Consider the following 19787-nt stretch of genomic DNA (forward strand, 5'->3'; position numbering starts at 1 on the left):
TCCAGCTCTAGACTGTTAACTCCATGAGGGCAGGGCTTGCTCACCAACATGTCTCTAGTGTCTGAAACAGTGCTGAGCATAGAGTAGATGCTCAATATATCTCTATTTCTATATCTATCTACTGTAGATGTTCAATATCTCTATAGAGATCTAGAAATAGAGATATATTGAGCACCTATTGTCTATTGATCAACTGATGATCGATGTAGATTGATCATCTACTTATGTGTTGATCATCTATCTCTATTCTATCCATCAATGATCTGTCCATCTGTTTACCTATTAATCTATCCACCCATCTATCTGTCTGTTAATCATCTATCTATGTATCACCTGTCTATCAATCTATCTTGAACACATACTGAATGAGTAGGGGCTGAACACATGGACTTCCCTCTACGCACTAGTTTCCAACAGATACTAACAAAACAGATGAATGGCCACAAAACTACTTTAGGGTCATATTTAAGGAAGAGATTTTTCACCAGTTAGGGAAAGATGGGAACCCTCCAGAACACTGCCCTTGGATCCTCCAAAGAAATGAGGATAAATACTTTCCTGGAATCTGAGTTTTAAAACCAAGATAACCTGGGCAGGAGGGTTCTGGAGCAGCTGACAACCAACCTGGGTCTTGTTTCTCAACCGAGGAGCATGATGGGTGAGGGGTGGGGCAGCCTGAGGTGGGGCTCTGCTGCTGTCACATCCTCTGTGACCTCCAAGACCTTCTCAAGGGGCCTCACTGTGGAAGTTCACCACCATCCACTGCAGGATGGTCAATTACCCAAATTCAAATACATGCTCAAATTCAAGCTTAACATACTGCTCCCTGACTTCCAACCAACCAGTGGCTTTCCATTGCATTTATTATTATTATTTTTTGAGTTTATAATGTGTGTGCATATGTATATATTTCAATAGGCTTTTGGGGAACAGGTGGTGTCTGGTGACATGAATAAGTTCTTTAGTGGTGACTTCTGAGATTTTGGTGCACCTATCGCCTGAGCAGTATACACTGTACCCCATGTGTAGTCTTTTATCCCCCATATCCCCCGACCCTTGCCCCTGAGTCCCCAAAGCCATGTATCATTCTTAAGCCTTTGTTTTGTCATAGCGTAGCTCCCACTTACGAGAACATACAATGTTTGGTTTTCCATTCCTGAATTACTTCACTTAGAATAATGGTCTCCAATTCCATCCAGGTTGCTGCAAATACCATTATTTCGTTCCTTTTTATGGCTGAGTAATAGTCCATGGTGTGGAATTTATTCACTCATTGACTGATGGGCATTTGGGCTGGTTCCATATTTTTGCAATTGCGAATTGTGCTGCTATAAACATGCATGTGCAAGAATCTTTTTTTGTATAATGACTTCTTTTCCTCTGGTAGATAGCCTGTAGTGGAATTGCTGGATCAAATGGTAGAACTACTTGTAGTTCTTTAAGGAATCTCCACATTGCTTTCCATAGTGGTTGTCCTAGTTTACATTTCCACTAACGGCATAAAAGTGTTCCCTTTTCACCACATCCATGCCAACATCTATTATTTTTTTTATTATAGCCATTCCTGCAGGAGTAAGGTGGTATCGCATTGCGGTTTTGATGTGCATTTTCCTGATCATTAGTGATGTTGAGCATTTTTTCGTAAGTTCATTGGCCATTTATATATCTTCTTTTGAGACCTGTCTATTCATGGCCTTAGCCCACTTTTTGATGGGATTGTTTTTTCCTGCTGATTTGAGTTCCTTGTAGATTCTAGAAATTAGTCCTTTGTTGGATCTATAGATTGCAAAGATTTTCTCCCACTCTCTGGGTTGTCTGTTTACTCTGCTGATTGTTTTGCCTTGCAGAAACTTTTTAAATTAAGTCCTATCTATTTATCTTTGTTTTTGTTGCATTTGCTTTTGGGTTCTTGGTCATGAAGTCTTTGCCTAAGCCAGTGTCTAGAAGGGTTTTTCCAATTTTATCTTCTAGAATTTTTATGGTTTCATGTCTTAAAGTCTGATCCATCCAGAGTTGATTTTTGTATAAGGTAAGAGATGAGGATTTAGTTTTGTCTTTCTACATGTGGCCTGCCAATTATTTCTGCACCATTTGTTGAATAGGGTGTTCTTTTCCCACTTTGGTTTTGTGTGCTTTGTTGAAGATAAGTAAGTATTTGGCTTTATTTCTGGGTTCTCTATTCTGTTCCATTGGTCTATATGCCCGTTTTTATACCAGTACCATGCTGTTCTGGTGACTATGGCCTTATAGTATGCTTTAAGGTTGGGTAATGTAATGCCTCCAGATTTGTTCTTTTTGCTTAGTCTTGCTTTGGCTCGGCAGGCTCTTTTTTAGTTCCATATGAGTTTTAGGATTGTTTTTTTCTAGTTCTGTGAAGAATGATGGTGGTATTTTGATGGGAATTGCACTGAATTTGTAGATTGCTTTTGGCGGTATGGTCATGGTCACAATATTGATTCTACCCATCCAAGAGCATGGGATGTATTTCCATTTGTTTGTGTCATCTATGATTTCTTGCAGCAGTGTTTTGCAGTTTTCCTTGTAGAGGTCTTTTACCTATCCTTGGTGGATTTGGGTTTGTTCTTGTTTCTCTAGCTCATTAAGGTGTGATATTAGATTGTCTGTTTGGGCCCTTTCTGACTTTTTGATGTGGGCATTTAATGCTATGAACTCTGCACTTAGCACTGGCTTTGCTGTATCCCAGAAGCATTGAATTCGGGAGCACGTTATTTAGTTTCCATGTATTTGCATGACTTTGGCGGTTCCTTTTGGAGTTAATTTCCAATTTTATTCCACTGTGGTCTGAGAAGAGTACTCACTGTACTTTTGATTTTCTTAAAATTGTTGAGACTTGTTTTGTGGCCTATCATATGGCCTATCTTGGAGAATGTTCCATGTGCTGATGAATAGCATGTATAACAGAATTGTTTTACGCAATTCTGCAGTCATTGGGTAAAACGTTCTATAAGTATCTGTTAAGTCCATTTGTTGTAGAGTATAGCGTAAGTCCATTGTTTACTGACTTTGTCTTGATGAAGTGTGTCAATATTATTGTGTTGCTGTCCATCTCATTTCTTAGGTCTGGTAGTAATTGTTTTGGGAGCCCCAGTGTTAGTGCATATATATTTAGGATTGTGGTATTTTCCTGTTGGACTAGTCCTTTTATCATTCTGTAATGTCCCTCCTTGTCTTTTTTCATTGCTGTTGCTTTAAAGTTTTGTTTTGTCTGATAAGAATAGCTACTCCTGCTCACTTTTCGTGTCCATTTGCATGGAGTATCTTTTTTCACCTTTTTACCATAAGTTCATGTGAGTCCTTATGTGCCAGGAAAGTCTCTTGAAGACAGCAGACACCTGGTTGGTGAATTCTTATTGATTCTGTATCTTTTAAGTGAAGCTTTTAGGCCATTTACATTCCACAGTAGTATTGAGATGTGAGGTACTATTCTATTCATCATGCTATTTGTTGCCTGAATACCTTGGTTTGTTTCATTGTGTTGTTTTGCAGGACCTGTGAGATTTATGCTTTAAAGAGATTCTATTTTGGTTTATTTTGAGGATTTGTTTCAAGATTTACAGCTCCTTTTAGCAGTTCTTGTCGTGCTGGCTTGGTAGTGGTGAATTATCTTAGCATTTGTCTGAAAAAACTGTGTCTTTCATTTATGAAGCTTAGTTTCGCTGGATACACGATGCTTGGCTGGTAATTGTTTTGTTTAAGGAGGCTAAAGATAGGACCCGTCTAGCTTGTAGGGTTTCTGCTGAGAAATCTGCTGTTAATCTGATGGGTTTTCCTTTATAGGTTACCTGATGCTTTTGCGTCTTAAGATTATTTCCTTTGTCTTGACTTTAGATTACTCGATGACTATGTGCCTAGGCATGATCTTTTTGCAATGAATTTCCCAGGTGTTCTTTGCACTTCTTCTATTTAGATGTCTAGATCTCTCTAGCAAGGCTGGGGAAGTTTTCCTCAATTATTCTCTCATTATTCAAACTTTTAGATTTCTCTTCTTCCTCAGGAACAGCAATTATTCTTAAGTTTGGTTATTTAACATACTCCCAAACTTCTTGAAGGTTTTGTTCATTTTTAAAAATTCTTTGTTGTCTTTGTTGGAGTGGGTTAATTTGAAAGCCTTGTCTTCAAGTTCTGAAGTTCTTTCTATTACTCATTTGATTCGATTGCTGAGATTTTCCAGTGCATTTTGCAATTCTCTAAGTGTGTCCTTCATTTTCAGAAGCTGTGACTGTTTTCTATTTAGGTTATATTTCACGGGAGATTTTTCCATTCATATCCTATATCATTTTTTAAAAAACTTCTTTAAGTTGGACTTCACTTTCTCTGGTGCCGCCTTAATTGGCTTAATAGTCGAACTTCTTTTTTCTGGTAATTCAGAGATTTCTTCTTGATTTGAATCCATTGCTGGTGAGCTAGTGTGATCTTCTGGGGATTCACAGTTCCTTGGCTCTCCTACGGAGCCTGCAGGGCAATCCACCTCCTTTAAAGGCTCTATGGATTCTCTTGTCTTTCCTGGCATGTTTCTGCAGTATTTCTGGGAGCAAAAGTTCATGATGTGGGGCTCCACACACTGCTCTGTCCATCCGAGTGGGAGCTGCAAGTTCATCCTGCCTCCTATCTGCCATTTTCCCTCTATCTTTCCATTGCATTTAAAATACAACCTGAACATCTTTCCAGGGCCTGCAAGACTACTCCCTGAGGCCTCTTTCCTAGCAGTTTCCTTCTCACTTGCTGCACTCAGTGCATTGGTCTCACTGCAACTCGAGTACTCCTAGCTCATTCCCAGTGCCTCAGGGCCTTTGCATATGCTCTTCTCCCTGCTCCAGATCTCCCCAGGGACTGGTTCTTTTACAGGCTTTAGCTCTGCAGCGATCTCCTTAGAAAAGCCTTCCTAGATGAATCATTCTATCGCAGGTTGTCCCCATCAAGGTCCTGAGTCCCCAGGAATCACATGAATGAAGTTTTCTCTAGAATACCCGTCATTAGCTGAGCTGTTTTTGTTTATCTGTTTGCTCACTCATTGGCTGGCTGCCCCACTGGACTGCAATTCCATGACCACAGGGGCCTGGTTTGTCTGGTTCACCACGATCCCTCCTGAACCTGGCACATTGTAGGCACTCAGTGACTACCTGCAGAAACAATAAGCATCTTTTTTTTCCAAGTCAATAGCATGAGATTCCCATGGATTGGAGAAATGTATCTGAGCTGTTCAGCCACCTGCTGAACATAGTGAGTCAGGCACTATGCAAGGCCCTGGGATGGTGCTAACTCCAAGGAGATCCTAAATAGGCTACAGAGTGGCCCTGTGGTTCTTCCTTCCCTTTCTGTTCATTTGCCATTAAAATTAAGACTTTAGAAAAAATTCAAAATACAAGTGAGGGCTCTCGGCATCACATGCTGTTATTTTTGCCAGTGATTTTGATGGTTCTCACACCAAGGGTACCAGACCTGTGTAGTGAGGACCCTCCCCCAAAGCACTAGCCATGGGGAGGCCAACATCATTTGTCACTGCCAGAAGTACCCAGTTGCCCAACAGCAGGCTGATAAGCAGGGAGAGCCCAGACACCAGGCATTCATCTCTTTAATGGGACATTAATGTTGTCAATTGGCTGCTCAGGCCCCTAGCACAGAATCCAACTGGGGCAGTATCTAATTGCCCCCTGACACCAATAATTTATGGAGTGGGCTCCCTTGGCAGCTCACATCCAGCAAATCCACTAGGAGTCTTAATTGAAAACAGTGGCTCAACAAGAAACTCTCACTGGTGCCTGTTTTTCATGGGGATACATACATTCGCTGGAGAACAGGTTAGGCAGGGCCACAGAAGCTAGAGAAGGACTGTCAAGGAAAATATAAGCAGGTGGGACTCCCCCTCTCCCCAACATACTCTCAGCCCCTCAAGATGTACCACAGTCTACAATCAGACTCTTGGTCCCTAATCCAGCAGTCAGAACCATTGAGACAAATCACCTCCTTAGCCCTTGCAGATGTGAGAAAGGCAGAAACCAGGTGCTGTAGTTTTGTGTGAACAACAGGCACCAGGCTTGATCATGCTTCCCCTTCCTTCCTGCACCACGACCCAGGTACACTCACTCACTCATTCAGAAGTCTTACTCAACATCTACAAACACTATGTACTCTCTGTGTGCTGGAGATACCGCAGTGAAGAGGGAGACATAGTTCCAACTCTCCTGTGAACAATCAATGAGTGACCAGATAAAGCAACAAGATAATTTTAGATAGTAAATGCTACGAAAAAGTATTAAAATAGGGAAGGGTTGGGTGGAGAATGTAGTTATTGCAGCAGCTTAAGTGGGTGGCCGGGGAAGGCTTCTCTGAAGGTATATCATTTGGATTTAGATCAGAATGATCCAAAAAAAAAAAAAAAAAAAAAAGCTAGCTATGTGACCCATCTGTCCATCCATCCTTCCTTCAATCCATTATCCATCTACTCATCTAATCATACAGTCAGTGATTGATCTGGTACTTCCCTTGAGCAAATCCATGGGTGCTAAAAACTGGGGAGACAAAACCACAACTCAGCATAGGATTTGTGGCCAAAGAGACCTAGGTTGAATTTTGAGCTCTCCCACTTCCTAGCAATCCAGAAAATCTTTGGATCTCTATCAGCCTCAGTTCTCCATTCTGGAAAATGCGACTAATATTACTGACATTGGTTTAGGAGTCATCACTGGCTAGGATAAAATATTCAGAGGGGCAGAAATTCTACCCTAAAAAATACATCCGTGTTCCAGTTGGTTTCATCTTTCCCTGTTTAAGATGCTGGTGCCAGTGACTGGGTCCGGAGAGCCTTCTCCGGGCACGGGGTTAGCTTATCTTTAGGGCTTTCCAAGTCCTCTTCTCCTCTATCTCCAACTAGAAATATCAGATACTAGAGTAGAATCTGGCCAAGGGAACTGCAAAATACAATGAAATGTGACAAGACCTGGCCTCTTACCTCAGAAAACTGAAGCCTCCCAAAGTCGCTGGGTGGGCTTGCGATCTTGAAGACTTTTTTTGGCATCACCCAGGTCTCCAGAGTCTCCAGTTTGCTCACGGCCAGATTGGTAGCATGATGCTTGATCAGAAAGCCCTGGAAGCGGTCGGCAAGGAAGTAGAGGTGGACAGATGCTGGGTGGCCCATTGGGTAGTACCTGAAAACACAGGCACTCATGGGTTAGGGCCCAAGGTGTGTAGGATCACAGTGAGGCTCCCCACCCACCAAGCTAGTTTTGTCCCTAAAGCAGTCCCCATCGTGTACAGTGCCTACCATTTTCCTTGCATCTGTCTGAAAGCTGCTCCCTCTGTATCTATGATCTCAATGACTAGGAATACTTTTTTCTTTTGCTGATTATAAATGAAAACCATGCTGACTGTAGGAAAGTACAACAAACAAAGTAAAATGACTACTTTCCATGCCTCTTCCCATATATGATGTCAATTCACAGATATTGAGTCCTCTGGTGCTTGGTACTGGGCAGTGAAAATGGGGTGTGAACACTGTCATGTTGATGGATTTCCCTTTGGCCTTATTTCCTATGCATCTATTTGCATAAACACTACATAGTTGGCATCTATCTATCCTAGCTATTATTCTGTCTTCTTTGTATAGTATTTCCTGAGGATTATCACATCTTTGAAAAGCCTCTGAAGACATGATTTTGTATGTGTTGATGCTCGGTGTTTCATCATCGGTAATACCAGATTTTATAAAGCAAGTTCCCTATCATTGGATGATAACTCTAATTTTTTGCTTCTCTAAACAGTGCTGCATTCAACATCTTTGAGCAAAACCTTTCATTTGTCTCGCCTCTGTTTAAATCTCCGAGGCTCTTCGTGTCTGCAGCTTAACTGTTGCGGAAGTACTGATTTATTCTCTCACAGTCCTTACCACTCACACTGGTTATCATCATTAACAACGATTGCCAATCTGAGATAAACACACATGCAAAAGTGGCTTATTGTTTTAAAAATGCATGTCTTCGATCCACAAAAGCTTGCTGGCTGAAAGGGACAGGGTAGCGAAGCGGCGATGTCCAGAGAAAAGGGGGAAGCAGAGAGCAAAAGAGGAGAACCTTGGAGGAGCCCACCTTGGTATCTTTCCTACTTGTCAGATAAAAAGCTGCCGCTTCTGCAATGTGTAAATTGCACAGCATTAAGAAGGCGCTTATGGATCCTTCCACAAATCATTGTCCCTGCTCAGCTAAACGCGCAGCCTTCCCTCTGGTCCTGATCTGGAGTTTTAAGTCTTTATGTCCAATTATAACAGTTAGGGAAGCTGCCTTCTTGTGTTCACACATCTCCTGAAATCATTGCCTTGTTACTGGATTGCCTTCCAGGGGGCATGGAAAAAACGAAACTTGAACAGTCCTCAGATTGTTTGCTGGGCATTCACAGTTCATGCAAACCTGTTTTAAATCTGGACTTTGGGAGTGGACAGTCCAGGGATTGTGCTGTCATTCCACCACTGCAGCAAAATCTAGGCAGGGCTGTCACATAAACCTCCTACGATGACAGAAATGTTTTATTTATTTTTGAGACAGAGTCTCCCTCTGTCACCCAGGCTGGAGTGCAGTGGTGTGATCTTGGCTCACTGCAACCTCTGCCTCCCGGGTTCAAGCGATTCTCCCGACTCAGCCTCCCGAGTAGCTGGGATTACAGGCATCAGCCACCATGCCTGGTGATTTTTTATATTTTTGTAGGGAGGAGGGTTTCACCATGTTGGCCAGACTGGTCTCAAACTCCTGACCTCAAGTGATGCGCCCGCCTCGGCCTCCCAAAGTGCTGGGATTACAGGTGTCAGCCACTGCGCCTGGCCAAAAGTTTATTTCCACAGGATTTGGGGGGAACAGGTGGTATTTGGTTACATAAGTTCTTTAGTGATGATTTATGAGATTTTGGGGCCCCCATCTCCCAAGCCACTAGCAATGTGCTACTGCTGAGCACTTGAAATATGGCCAGTGTGACTGAGGAACTGAATTTTAAATTGTATTTAGTTTTAGTTAATTTACACTGAAATAGCCACCTGTGGCTACCGTATTGGACAGCAAAGATACAGTCATGAAAGAGCCAGTGGTCGCCCGCATTCATGTCCCCAAATCTCCCATCTCCTGTATCTTAGGCTCTCTTCCATGTGACTTTGCAAGTTTCCTTGTACCTGGGAGGCAGAACCTATTTTTCTACCTCTGGAATCTTCTTTGGACAACAGACAGTGGTAGAAGGGCTGTCCTGTCAGTTCTGAGGCAGGGCCTCAAGATGCCTTGCACACTTCTGTTTGCTTTCTTGCTCTCTTGAGGTCACCATGAGAGTATGCCTGGGCTAGCTTGCTGGAGGAGGAGACATTTGAAACAGCAGAGCTACCCTAGTTGTCCCAGCTGAAGCCATCCTAGGCTCAGGCAACTATTCCCAGCCAACGACCACAGAGCCACTTCCCGACTTGCAGTTGGCTGCAGATACAGGAGCAAGGCCAGCCCGGACTGGGAAAACTGTCCAGCTCATCTGCAAACTTGAGCGTTACATAAATGCGTATTGTTTGAAAACACTGATTTGGGAGTTGTTGGTTACACAGTGTTATCATGACAGTAGACACGTAAAGCACTGCCAGTGTGTTCTGTGAAGCAGGAGAACTTGCTGTCTTTGGAGTCAAAGGAAGAAAGTGTTTCCAGAAAGCAGCAGTCAAAAAAAATGTAGAAGTCAATCTTTGATTACTTGCCTCCCTTCACTTTCTTTTCATTTTTTGAGATGGAGTCTCAAAAATGACTCATGGAGAGTCACCCAGGCTAGAGTGCAGTGGCATGAAATCGACTCACTGCAACCTCTGCCTCCCGGGTTCAAGCAATTCTCCCTGACTCAGCCTCCTGCATAGCTCGGATTACAGGTGTGAGCCATCACACCTGGCCCCTTCCATCCTCTATTCTCCTTATACACTGCCAGAATCCTGGTCCAAGCCACCATCATTTTGTACCTGCGCCTCTGCAGCAGCTTCCTTAACTGTCACCCCCTCTTACTTTTGCCCACTATAACCTGTTGCTATAGTAGCCACATCCATCATTCCCCACTTAAATGCCACAAGCACCTTGCTTCGTGCTTGCAATAAAATCCAAACTCCTTACCTGGTCCACAAAGTCCTGCCGCTTTCTCCAGCCTCCTTTTGTTTCCAGCTACCCTAATCTACCACCTTCTGGCCACTGGGACTTTATTTTGGATTCTTGAACAAGCTAAGCTCACTGCTACCTCTGACTTGTCACTCTCACATGACTTTATCTTCATTTTTTTGCAGAGCATTTCCCCTTATTGATCTTATGTTCTGGTTTACCCGTGCTTAGGTACTGTCTCTCTTCGCCCTAGAGTGGGAGGGCTTTGAGTTCACGGGCCTGGTCAGCCTGGATCAAGACTGAATTCTCCATGCCTGACACACGGTAGCTGCTCAATCAGTACTTATTGAAGGAGTGAAAATTCTAGAAGGATTTTCTCGTGAACCTCATGCTTCTAAGTTACATCAACAGTCCCTGTAACCAAGGAGTGAACACAAAGCCCTCTGATGCCTCATCCTGACTGTATTTGGTATCTAAGTAATGACAACCGTTCATGTCTCAAAACAGAAAAATAATCAAGATGCCATACAATCATCTACAGGAATGCAACCGAAGTCTTCATCTGGCCCAAAGCTGTTTTTCTTTCTTATTTAAATATGAAGAGCACTGAAAAAAAATCAGGAGATTTGGCTGGCAACTCCTAGTCTGCATTCCCACGGAATGTAGTAGGGTTCAGCACCACAGACCTCCAGGTTCCCATGGTCAGCCCACCCTGCAGGGGTCACACGAAGTTAAGATTCTAGTGCTTCGTGCCTTGGCCCCAGAGGGCATTCGGGGACCTGTAATAAAAATGCTGACATCCTTATTTCTGGATGGTGGATGACAAGCAAACTTTATTTTCTTATTCTCTCAATCTGCCATTTCAGAAATTTCTGCAATGCACATGCGTTACTTGATAATGAGAAAAAAAAATCATTAAACATGATTTAATGAAAGGTTATATTATGGACTGGAAAGGCACAATTTGCCTAAAATATCCAGATAAAAATGAGGCAAAGTTTTCACTTGCTGTTTTCCCACATGCCCCAGGGCTAGAGGACTAGGAATCCATTGCCTTCTGCCTTTTGGGATAAGGCTCTTTTGTCCTGATTTATTTTCAGGCTCCTATTCATAAATACATCAGCTTTGCCCACAGCAAGGCACAACAATTCCATTACAATAAAAAACGAGGTGGATGCCAGAGGATTCCTGGCTCGGGGCAACGTGACAGCTCACTTCACTCCAAAACGAGTACCAGGAGAAACTTTCAACAACCCTAGATAAATTGGGGGTGTCTTTTGGAATTTCCTGTAAGATCATTTACCTTATACATTCTAGGAAGCCTGCGACTGTAATTATTATGGAACGACATTTGCCTTCCAAGTGTCAGGCGCTGCACTGTGTACTGGGGATACATGTAGGGATTCTGCTTCCAGACTAGCAGCGGGGAGAGAGACTCCCCGCAAGATACCACACATGAAGGTGAAGTCCCTGAACCACTTTCAGCTTGGGAGATGCTGGGTGTGGGGTGAGCTATTTTAATAAGTGTCATAGAGGAGGTGGTCCTTGGATGGCTTTGTTGACTTGAGAAAGATTGTGCAGTGGGAGGCAGTGAGCAAAGAAAAGCACAGGGGGAGAACGAGGAGTTGTTACCATCACACACAGTAGGTTCACTGTTGGCTGCACTGTAATGGCAACTGGCAACTAAGATACCAGCAATGACCTGAACCCTGAGCAGTTAGGGAGACCAAGGCGGGCGGACCACCTGAGGTCAGGAGTTCGAGACCAGCCTGGCCAACCTGGTGAAGTCCTGTCTCTACTAAAACTACAAAAAGTAGCCGGGTGTTGTGGCATGTGCCTATAGTCTCAGCTACTTGGGAGGCTGAGGCAGAAGAATTGCTTGAACCTGGGAGGTGGAGGTTGCAGTGAGCCGAGATCGCGGCACTGCACTCCAGCTAAGGTGACAGAGCAAGACTGTCTCAAATATAAAGGATTAACATTGTATAACTCATTAGGTAGTTTTTGATGATTATCTCCTTTAAACTTCACAACATCTTAATGATACAAAGACGATGAGTACTACTCATTTCACAGATGAGGAAACCGAAGCCCAGAGAGATGAATGCGCAAGGTCAATAGCCTGTAATCAGAGTTTAAACTGCAGGTCCTAGATTCCTAACCAACACTAGTCTCCCTTTAAACTACATCAGAAACTTTACGGAGAGAGAAGCCGAGGGATGGGAGGAGGTGATGGGACAGTGTCACAGTCCTGCAGAAACCTTGCTGGCCAGGGACAAGACACCAGGCGGGAAACCTGCCTGTGTTTTCAGACAGTCAGTGAACATTCTTCTTCCCCCGAGCCCCGTCAGAAACTGAAGATGCTAGGTTGTTTAAACGAACAAGAAAAAGAAGGAGAGTGATTAAGGAAATAATCAGAAAAGAGAATGGGAAAAAAAGGGATTTCTGCGAAAAGATAATTCATCAGAACATTGTTTACAATGGCACATTACTGACAATGGCAACAGTGAAGGGCCGGATTAAGCAAACTCTAGAACTTCTGCTCAGTGGAATACTAGAGGCATTAAAAAGAATCATTATTGTTGTGGAAGCTACAGAGCAGCGTGGAGAAATGGGGGCTAAGAGTATAATGCCAAGGGAAGAAAACAGGATACCCAATTCTTGGTGCAATTATGTAAATATCCAAAATGCATATTGCTTCAGAACAAAAGAAAGGGTACACAACATGAAAGGCTTGGCTGGCTTAGGGAAAGAGACGGGAGGAGAAGGGATTATGTTGAATTATTTTCCTACCTCCCCCTCTTCTTTCCACATCTTCTAGAACGCTCTTTCCTGAAGTGTCGGCAGGTAGTGGTAGGTGAGACGATTGTAAGGGGTGGCTGAGAAGTTTCAACAATAGTTCTGCCTATTAATTTTCTTTGTGATATTTTTAGGTGTGATGACATTATGGTGAATGTGTTTCAAAGAGTTATTTTTCAGAGATACATTATTAAAATATTGATGGCTGAAATGATAGGATGTCTGGGATTGACTTCAAACTGATCTGGGAGGAGGCGGAAGGTGGGTGAAGATGAAAATGAAACAGATGAAACAAGATCAGCCCTGAGTTGGAAATTGTCGGGGCTGGGTGATGGGAACATGGGGTTCCACTGTTCTATGTTGTACATCTTTGACATTTTCCATCAAAAAAAGTTTTGTATATTCGTGGCTACCTTCCACTTAAGACAAATGGTTCATATGGTATGGTGACATAAAGCTTCCTACTACAGTATATATATGTAGCATGAAGAATGAGTAAAATCATTGGGTACATTGGATATCTGGTATCTGAGAAAGTAAAGCACAAAGTGTGGCAATGGCTTGGATTGGAAATGCCATGCACGCTAGGAGGGTGGCATTAGATGAATTTTGGGCAAAGGAAGACAGAAAGCATAGGGTGGCACTGCACTGCAGATCCCTAAAGAGGAGGAAGGGCCCCCCCTCTGCACCCTGAGCCTCCTCCTGCTTCTCAGCTCCTCTCCCTGCATCCCATATAGGACTCACCGGCAGCTGTTCTCCCCATCCGTGTGCAGGGATGTCTCGGCCCGTCGAAGACCCAGGCGGGCAAAGGAGTGGTACAAGGTGAGTGTCACGTCGCTCAGGCTGTGGATGCCGTCAGGCTCGTCGTAGACATTCTCCCAGTAGGAGCGGAGGCCCGGGGTACCTGCAGGGTAGTTCCCGTACAGGTAATAGTCCAGCTGCCCAATGATTTCCTGATTCACCACGGCTTCAAACTTGCGGGCAAAGAAGGTAGGCCGGGCTGTCTGCTGTACTCATGGGATTAAAAAAAGAAAAACCAAATCAGCAAGTGCTGGGGTTGGGGGGAACCTGCAGGCATATCCTGTGGTTAGAAGCAAAGCTCTGCTGGATCCATGACACTTTTTGCACTTCTGTGTTCTCAGTTTCAACATCTGTAGAATGGGTTATAATAAGGGTGTGAGGAGGGTTAAATGAGTTAGTCTGTGCAGAGCATCTAAAGCAATAAGCATCATTTAGATGTCTGTTAAATGAACTAAATTTTAGATGGTAATAGCTGGAATGGATCTCAGACATCATTTAGGTAGAGGTCACAGGCTAGTAATCTAGGGCAAATATGTATTTTAGCTGGCCATATTTAAAACATGAAAGAATTCACAGAAACTCTTTCGGCTTCTCTTTAAACAGCAATAGATCTGGCAACCCCAGGCCTATACACCATGTAGTAACAACTGGTTAAAGCTGAATGGCGGCTGTTCCTTTAGACAGCACCTAGATTTTTCTGCTCACTGCAGTCTCCACCATGCCCTATTGCCTCTTTGGTATTTCAGCCAACTTGCAGACTCACAAGGGATCAGAATCTCTGGGACTTTGAAAAATTCAGATTCCAGGCCAGGCGCACACCTGTAGTCCCAGCTACTCAGGAGGCTGAGACAGGAGAATCACTTGAACCCATGAGGCGGAGGTTGCAGTGAGCCAAGATTGTTCCATTCCACTCCAGCCTGGGTTACAGAGCAAGACTCTGTCTCAAAGTAAAAGGACCTACTGAGTCAATAGCTCTGAAGTGTAGCTAAAACATAAAAAAAAAAAAATCCCAGGTGATTAAGAGACTTACCTGAGAACACACAGCAAGTCCTTGGCAGAGATGGCATGAAGAGTCAGGGTCGAGGGTTAAAGAAATACTAAGCACCTGTAATCTATGAGGTTTTATACTTTATATTCAGTAAAAGGCCAGACAGTAAATATTGAAAATAGCTTTGAAACCACTCAACTCTGCTTTTACAGCATAAAAGCAGCCACAGACAAGAAACTAAATAAATGGGTATGGCTGTGTTCCAATAAAACTTCATTTACGGAAGCAGGCAGTGGGCTGACTGTGGCCCCCAGGGCTAGAGTTTGCTGACCCCTTGTGCAGGGCTGCAGAAACAAATAAAACAGGCCTCTCCCTGGAGGAGCTTATTACAGTCTAGTGTTTGTTATTGACCTAAATGTGGGTCCAGCCCTGTTTTCATGGTGGTAGATTAATAGCAGCAATAACTACTGACCACACACAATATTCAGGGCAGTGCACTTATATCAGTGCCTCTCATTTTCCACATAATTTGGCAAGGCAGGTATTAAGATTCCCATTTTACAGATGAGAAAACTGAGCTCAGAGAGGCAAAGCGGTAGGTACAGACTCACACTCCAAGTGCATGACTCCAAAATCTAAGCTTTCTCTACTGCATCACTCCAGGATTGAGGCAACTTCGTACCCTTGGTGTTATTCTAAACATCTCATCGCCAATCTGCTTCAGGAAACCTCTCTGTGGTGGGTTCCTTTCACAGTAGCATGGTGGAGAGTTAGACCACCTGAGTTCAAATCCTCATTTGGCTACTGTCTAGCTGTGCAGGTGAAGTCACTCAAACTCTCCAGGCCTCAGCATCCTTAAAATGGGTTGCTAGCATAGTGTCTAGCACAGTGTCTAGCACACAGTGTAGGCTGATATTTGATTATTATCACTAGCCCCTTGTTGCCAGGAACCCATGTAGGGGCAGAGGACTGGCCTCGGGGGCGGGATAAACTCCTTTCTTTGCCTGCGATTCTGACCATAGCTGGATCTTCTAAAAGGGCATGTTGCTATATTTATTATTCTTTCTCTCCAAGTTCAAGAACTCTGAGTTCCTTACAGGCAGCAGTGTGTTCACTCTAGCTCTTGGGGAATACTCTTAATCTTCGCTTGCTGTGAGCACATGAAGCAGTCTTCATCAGAGGCTACAATGTCCCCGGGATGCCGGGCTAGGATACAAATGATGGTGCCTGGGGGAGTGTGGGGCTCCGGGAATCACCACACGGAGGTTCTGTGCTCCAAGTGAAGATTCTCTGCGATTAGGACAGTGAGGGACAGGTCCTCTCCAAAGGTGGGAATTCAGTGACCAGGTCAAACAAACATTCCCCTGCAACCCTCTTTCTGCTCAGCAGATCCTTTCTGCAGGGAAGATGTGTGTTTAAGCAGCTCCCTGTCTGCTAGCTTAAGGTGGCTGGAGCTGCTGGGTGGGAACCTTGAGGCGAATACGAATGACAGATAAAACCTGCAGTGTACCCCACACTCATACAGGCACAAAACCAGGAAGGCAGCAGGGACTACTGGAAAAAACCCCTCTTGGAACACCCCTCCATGCCTCAGTTTCCCTACCTGAACAATAGAAGTGACGTCTGCCCCAGTAAACCCAATGACCACACAGCCTGGCACAGAGAAGATCAAACACGAACAGCATCCCAGTCACACATCAGGGGCACCTCGGCTATAAGCTTGGCACGGTGTCCCTGCCTTCCCTGTGTCAGTGGTTTGGGAAGTAGCATACCATCTCTACACGGTGGCTCTAGTGACCTCAGAGTGATTCGTTTAACCATTTAGGGGCATTCATATTTGTGCTCTCTGCTGCTAGGTGTGGGGAGGGGTGGAGGAAGAAGCCACCAGCCTGGCTTGGAGGGAGCAGAGCCGGAAGGGGTGCCCATTTTGGGGCCACTCTTAGGGCTCATGGTAAGTGGATGACCATTCCCCACCCTCCTGCTCTGCCCTTCCCCAGAACAGTAAATTGTTGGGCTGCCCAGAGACAGCTGTAAAGGGAATAATGTTCTACCTCTTGTTACTCTTTCAAGTACACAGAACACAATGGTTTCCAAACCTGGCTGCTCCTCAGAAAAGTACAATTCATTGAAAATACAAAGTCATCGATATCACTGGAGATCAGTGGTTCTCAACCAGAGGTGCTGCTAAACATCCCACCCAGGCATGGGACAGCACCTCCTAACAGGATCATCTGGCCACAATGGCAAGAGTTCTGAGGTTGAAAAGCTCTGCCCTAGATATACTTAAAAGCATATTCCTGGGTATAAATTTAAATATTCTGGGAGATTCTGATGAAAAGGCAATAAAGAGAGGATGATATGACTATGGCCTTTGGAAATTTTTTTTTTACCTTTCTGTGCCTCAGTTTTCATACCCCTAAAACGGAGTAATAGTATGAAAGGTCATTTGCTTTTGGGTTAATGAGTCAACATGGTTAGAACAGCCCTGACCTAGAGTAAGTGTTCAATAAACATTGGCTATTGTTGATGCTGTTACTGTTACTTATCAACAGCCAGGTTTGGCCACCATGTGGTAAGATGACCTGCAGGTCTGGCCTTGGATTTCTGCAGAGGTTTGTTGGAAAGGCATCACTTAGGAGGCTGGCAGGCCAGGAGAAAGTCTCACCTGGAAGCGGTGGAAGTCCTGTGGCTTGAAGTCATTGGGGGAGCAGCCGCACCAGTCCACGATGTGCTTGTACTGGCACTTGCAGCCCAGCTTGCGATTCCAGTTGGTGATGCGCAGGTTGTTGTCCACCATGGTGTCGCAGTGGGGGCTGTTCTCCAGGACCGTATGGAAGAAGGACTGCAGGGGAGAGAGGGGCCTAGCCTGAGACCTCTCCCAGCCTCCCACAAAGGGACTGGGGTGGGAAAGGGTGAACTCTTGCTCTGAGTTCATGTAAGAACTGATTGTTTTAAAGCTGGGCTGCTTTCTGTACAGCTTGCAGAACCACAAGCCAAATAAACTTTTCTTTATAAATTACCAAGCCTCAGATATTCCCTCATAGCGATGCAAAAATGCGTAACACAACTACCCGACATTCAAGGGACTCTTATGTTCTCTGCATGCATTTGAGGTCAGCTGCCCATGTGGTCCAACTCAGAGTGCAGGTGGATGCTCTGTCCAACAGATTATGTGAAATCAAAGGGATTCAAGTCTGAAATAGTTGGATAACAAAGACTAGTGATCTGGAATTTCACCCCGGGGCAGGGAGACCAAACTGATGGTTGCAATAGACCCAGGGCTTCCTGCATTGCAGGACTGCAACATAGGGAAGGGAGTTGGTGGGGCTGCTTGCTGTCCATGGTACTGAACCAGGTGCCATATATTCTCCCTAACCGCAAGACTCTTGGCCAACTTTTTAAGGGATCTAAGAGGCCATGTTGGATCTGAAAAGAAAAACTAGAGGAGAAACAATCACTGGAGTACTTGAGAGATTGCCAGAGAGTGACAGAAAGATTTTTATAATATTTCTTATAATATTTCATCACTGTTTTATGACAGTCCCAGGCGAATATACCTCCTCCCTGTTCTCTCACCCTAAGGGAAGCTGTTGGGGAATCTGTGTCTGCCTCTTATAAGTTTATGGGTACGGTCTTCTGATATCTTCTAAACCAGTCCTCTTGAAGTGGTCTGGGAGAATGGAAGGAAGGCAGAGATGCAGGAGGTGGGACTGAACAGAGACCCTGGAGTACATGTGCTTGTGTGTGCTGGGGCCAGGGAGGGGCAGAGGAAACACACACAGAGCTTTGGTCACCAGGATTGAGGTAATGTCTTGATTAAAAATAGCCAAACTCCCAAACAATCTCTTCTAAATGGATGGGTGGGTAAATGAGGCTCCACCCACCACCCGCCGCTGACCTTCCTGTGACGGTAAATGGCATGCCCATGAACCTGGATTTTAAGCTGGAATTGCCTTCAAGCCCAGGGAGGCATATATTCTCCATCAAGCAGTGGGGAAAAAGTACCCAATCACCAATTGCCCTGTGTCCTTTCATAATGATACAGAAATTCCCTGCAAGATAATGGATGAGGAGGTTATCAGAATTGAGAGAAGAGGTGATTTTTGCTGAAATAGGATTAAAAGCTGATTACTTAACATGTGTGCAGAATAGTAAAACCTGGCCCAGTGATGACAAGCTCATCATCCCTCTGGGTGACCGGGACGCAGTCAGCCCTCCCCAGAGCTTGGCACTGCCCCAGACACAGGCAAGAGATGTGCTGGGTGTCTGGCCTGCAGAAACACACGTAGCCTACGTGGTCCAAGGAAGGAACAAGGGACCATTCATGAGAAATGTCATAGATGCAACAGAAATGGAACCAGCTCTGCACTTTTCTCAAGCTGGATTGGAAATGAGGGTGCAATCAACCTGGAGGTCAGGAAGAGGAATCTGGAATCCCTCAGCCCAGCTCTGACCAGCAGGCAGCTATGGGAATGTTAGTGGCAATCCTTCAGAACTGGATCCCCTCCCCACTTCTAGATGGGGCGGGGGCTGTTTTAGAATACTCCGGATTGATGGAGTATGCCTCATGAAACCAACACCCTTTTCTTCAGGGAATGACAGGGCAATATTCAACATGAGAAAAGGGATGCCTGGTGTAAAAAGGTGGTCATTGCACGATTGGTCACTGTGAAGGATGTGTCAAAAGTTGATGTGGGGGCCGGGCATGGTGGCTCATGCCTGCAATCCCAGCAATTTGGCAGGCTGAGGTAGGAGGATCACTTGAGGCCAGGAGTTCAAGACCCGCCTGGCCCACATGGCAAAACCCTGTCTCTACTAAAAATACAAACATTATCTGGGTTTGGTGGTGGGCACCTATAATCCCAGCTACTCGGGAGGCTGAGGCAGCAGAACTGCTTGAACCTGGGAGGTGGAGGTTGCAGTGAGCAGAGATTGAGCCACTGCACTCCAGCCTGGGTGACAGAGGGAGACTCCGTCTCAAACAAAAAAAAAAAAAGAAAAGTCTACGTGGGTATATTCTGAAAGGGTCAGCATATACAGTTGTGCAGGTTACGTGCTACATACCTTTTAGGGGTGCCATCAGCATTGTGGATATC

The 19787-nt window shown here is 44.6% G+C and overlaps 1 protein-coding gene and 1 long non-coding RNA gene across 3 annotated transcripts in view; one reads left to right on the forward strand and one right to left on the reverse strand.

Moving 5' to 3' along the window:
• Nucleotides 1-19787, reverse strand: part of XYLT1 (xylosyltransferase 1) — a 370892-nt gene that overhangs the window by 18179 nt on the left and 332926 nt on the right. For both annotated transcript variants that reach the window (XM_031658423.1, XM_031658422.1), the window contains 3 exons: nucleotides 17357-17533; nucleotides 13647-13909; nucleotides 6971-7166 (listed from right to left, as the gene is read on the reverse strand). In XM_031658423.1, coding sequence (XP_031514283.1) covers nucleotides 6971-7166; nucleotides 13647-13909; nucleotides 17357-17533 — 636 coding nt within the window. The remainder of the gene's footprint in view (nucleotides 1-6970; nucleotides 7167-13646; nucleotides 13910-17356; nucleotides 17534-19787) is intronic.
• Nucleotides 13398-17710, forward strand: LOC116271311. The gene is made up of 2 exons (XR_004179829.1): nucleotides 13398-13724; nucleotides 17244-17710. It is a non-coding gene; the product is annotated as an uncharacterized LOC116271311 (long non-coding RNA).

This window comes from Papio anubis, chromosome 18 (genome assembly GCF_008728515.1).
Source record: "Papio anubis isolate 15944 chromosome 18, Panubis1.0, whole genome shotgun sequence".
NCBI lineage: Eukaryota > Metazoa > Chordata > Mammalia > Primates > Cercopithecidae > Papio > Papio anubis.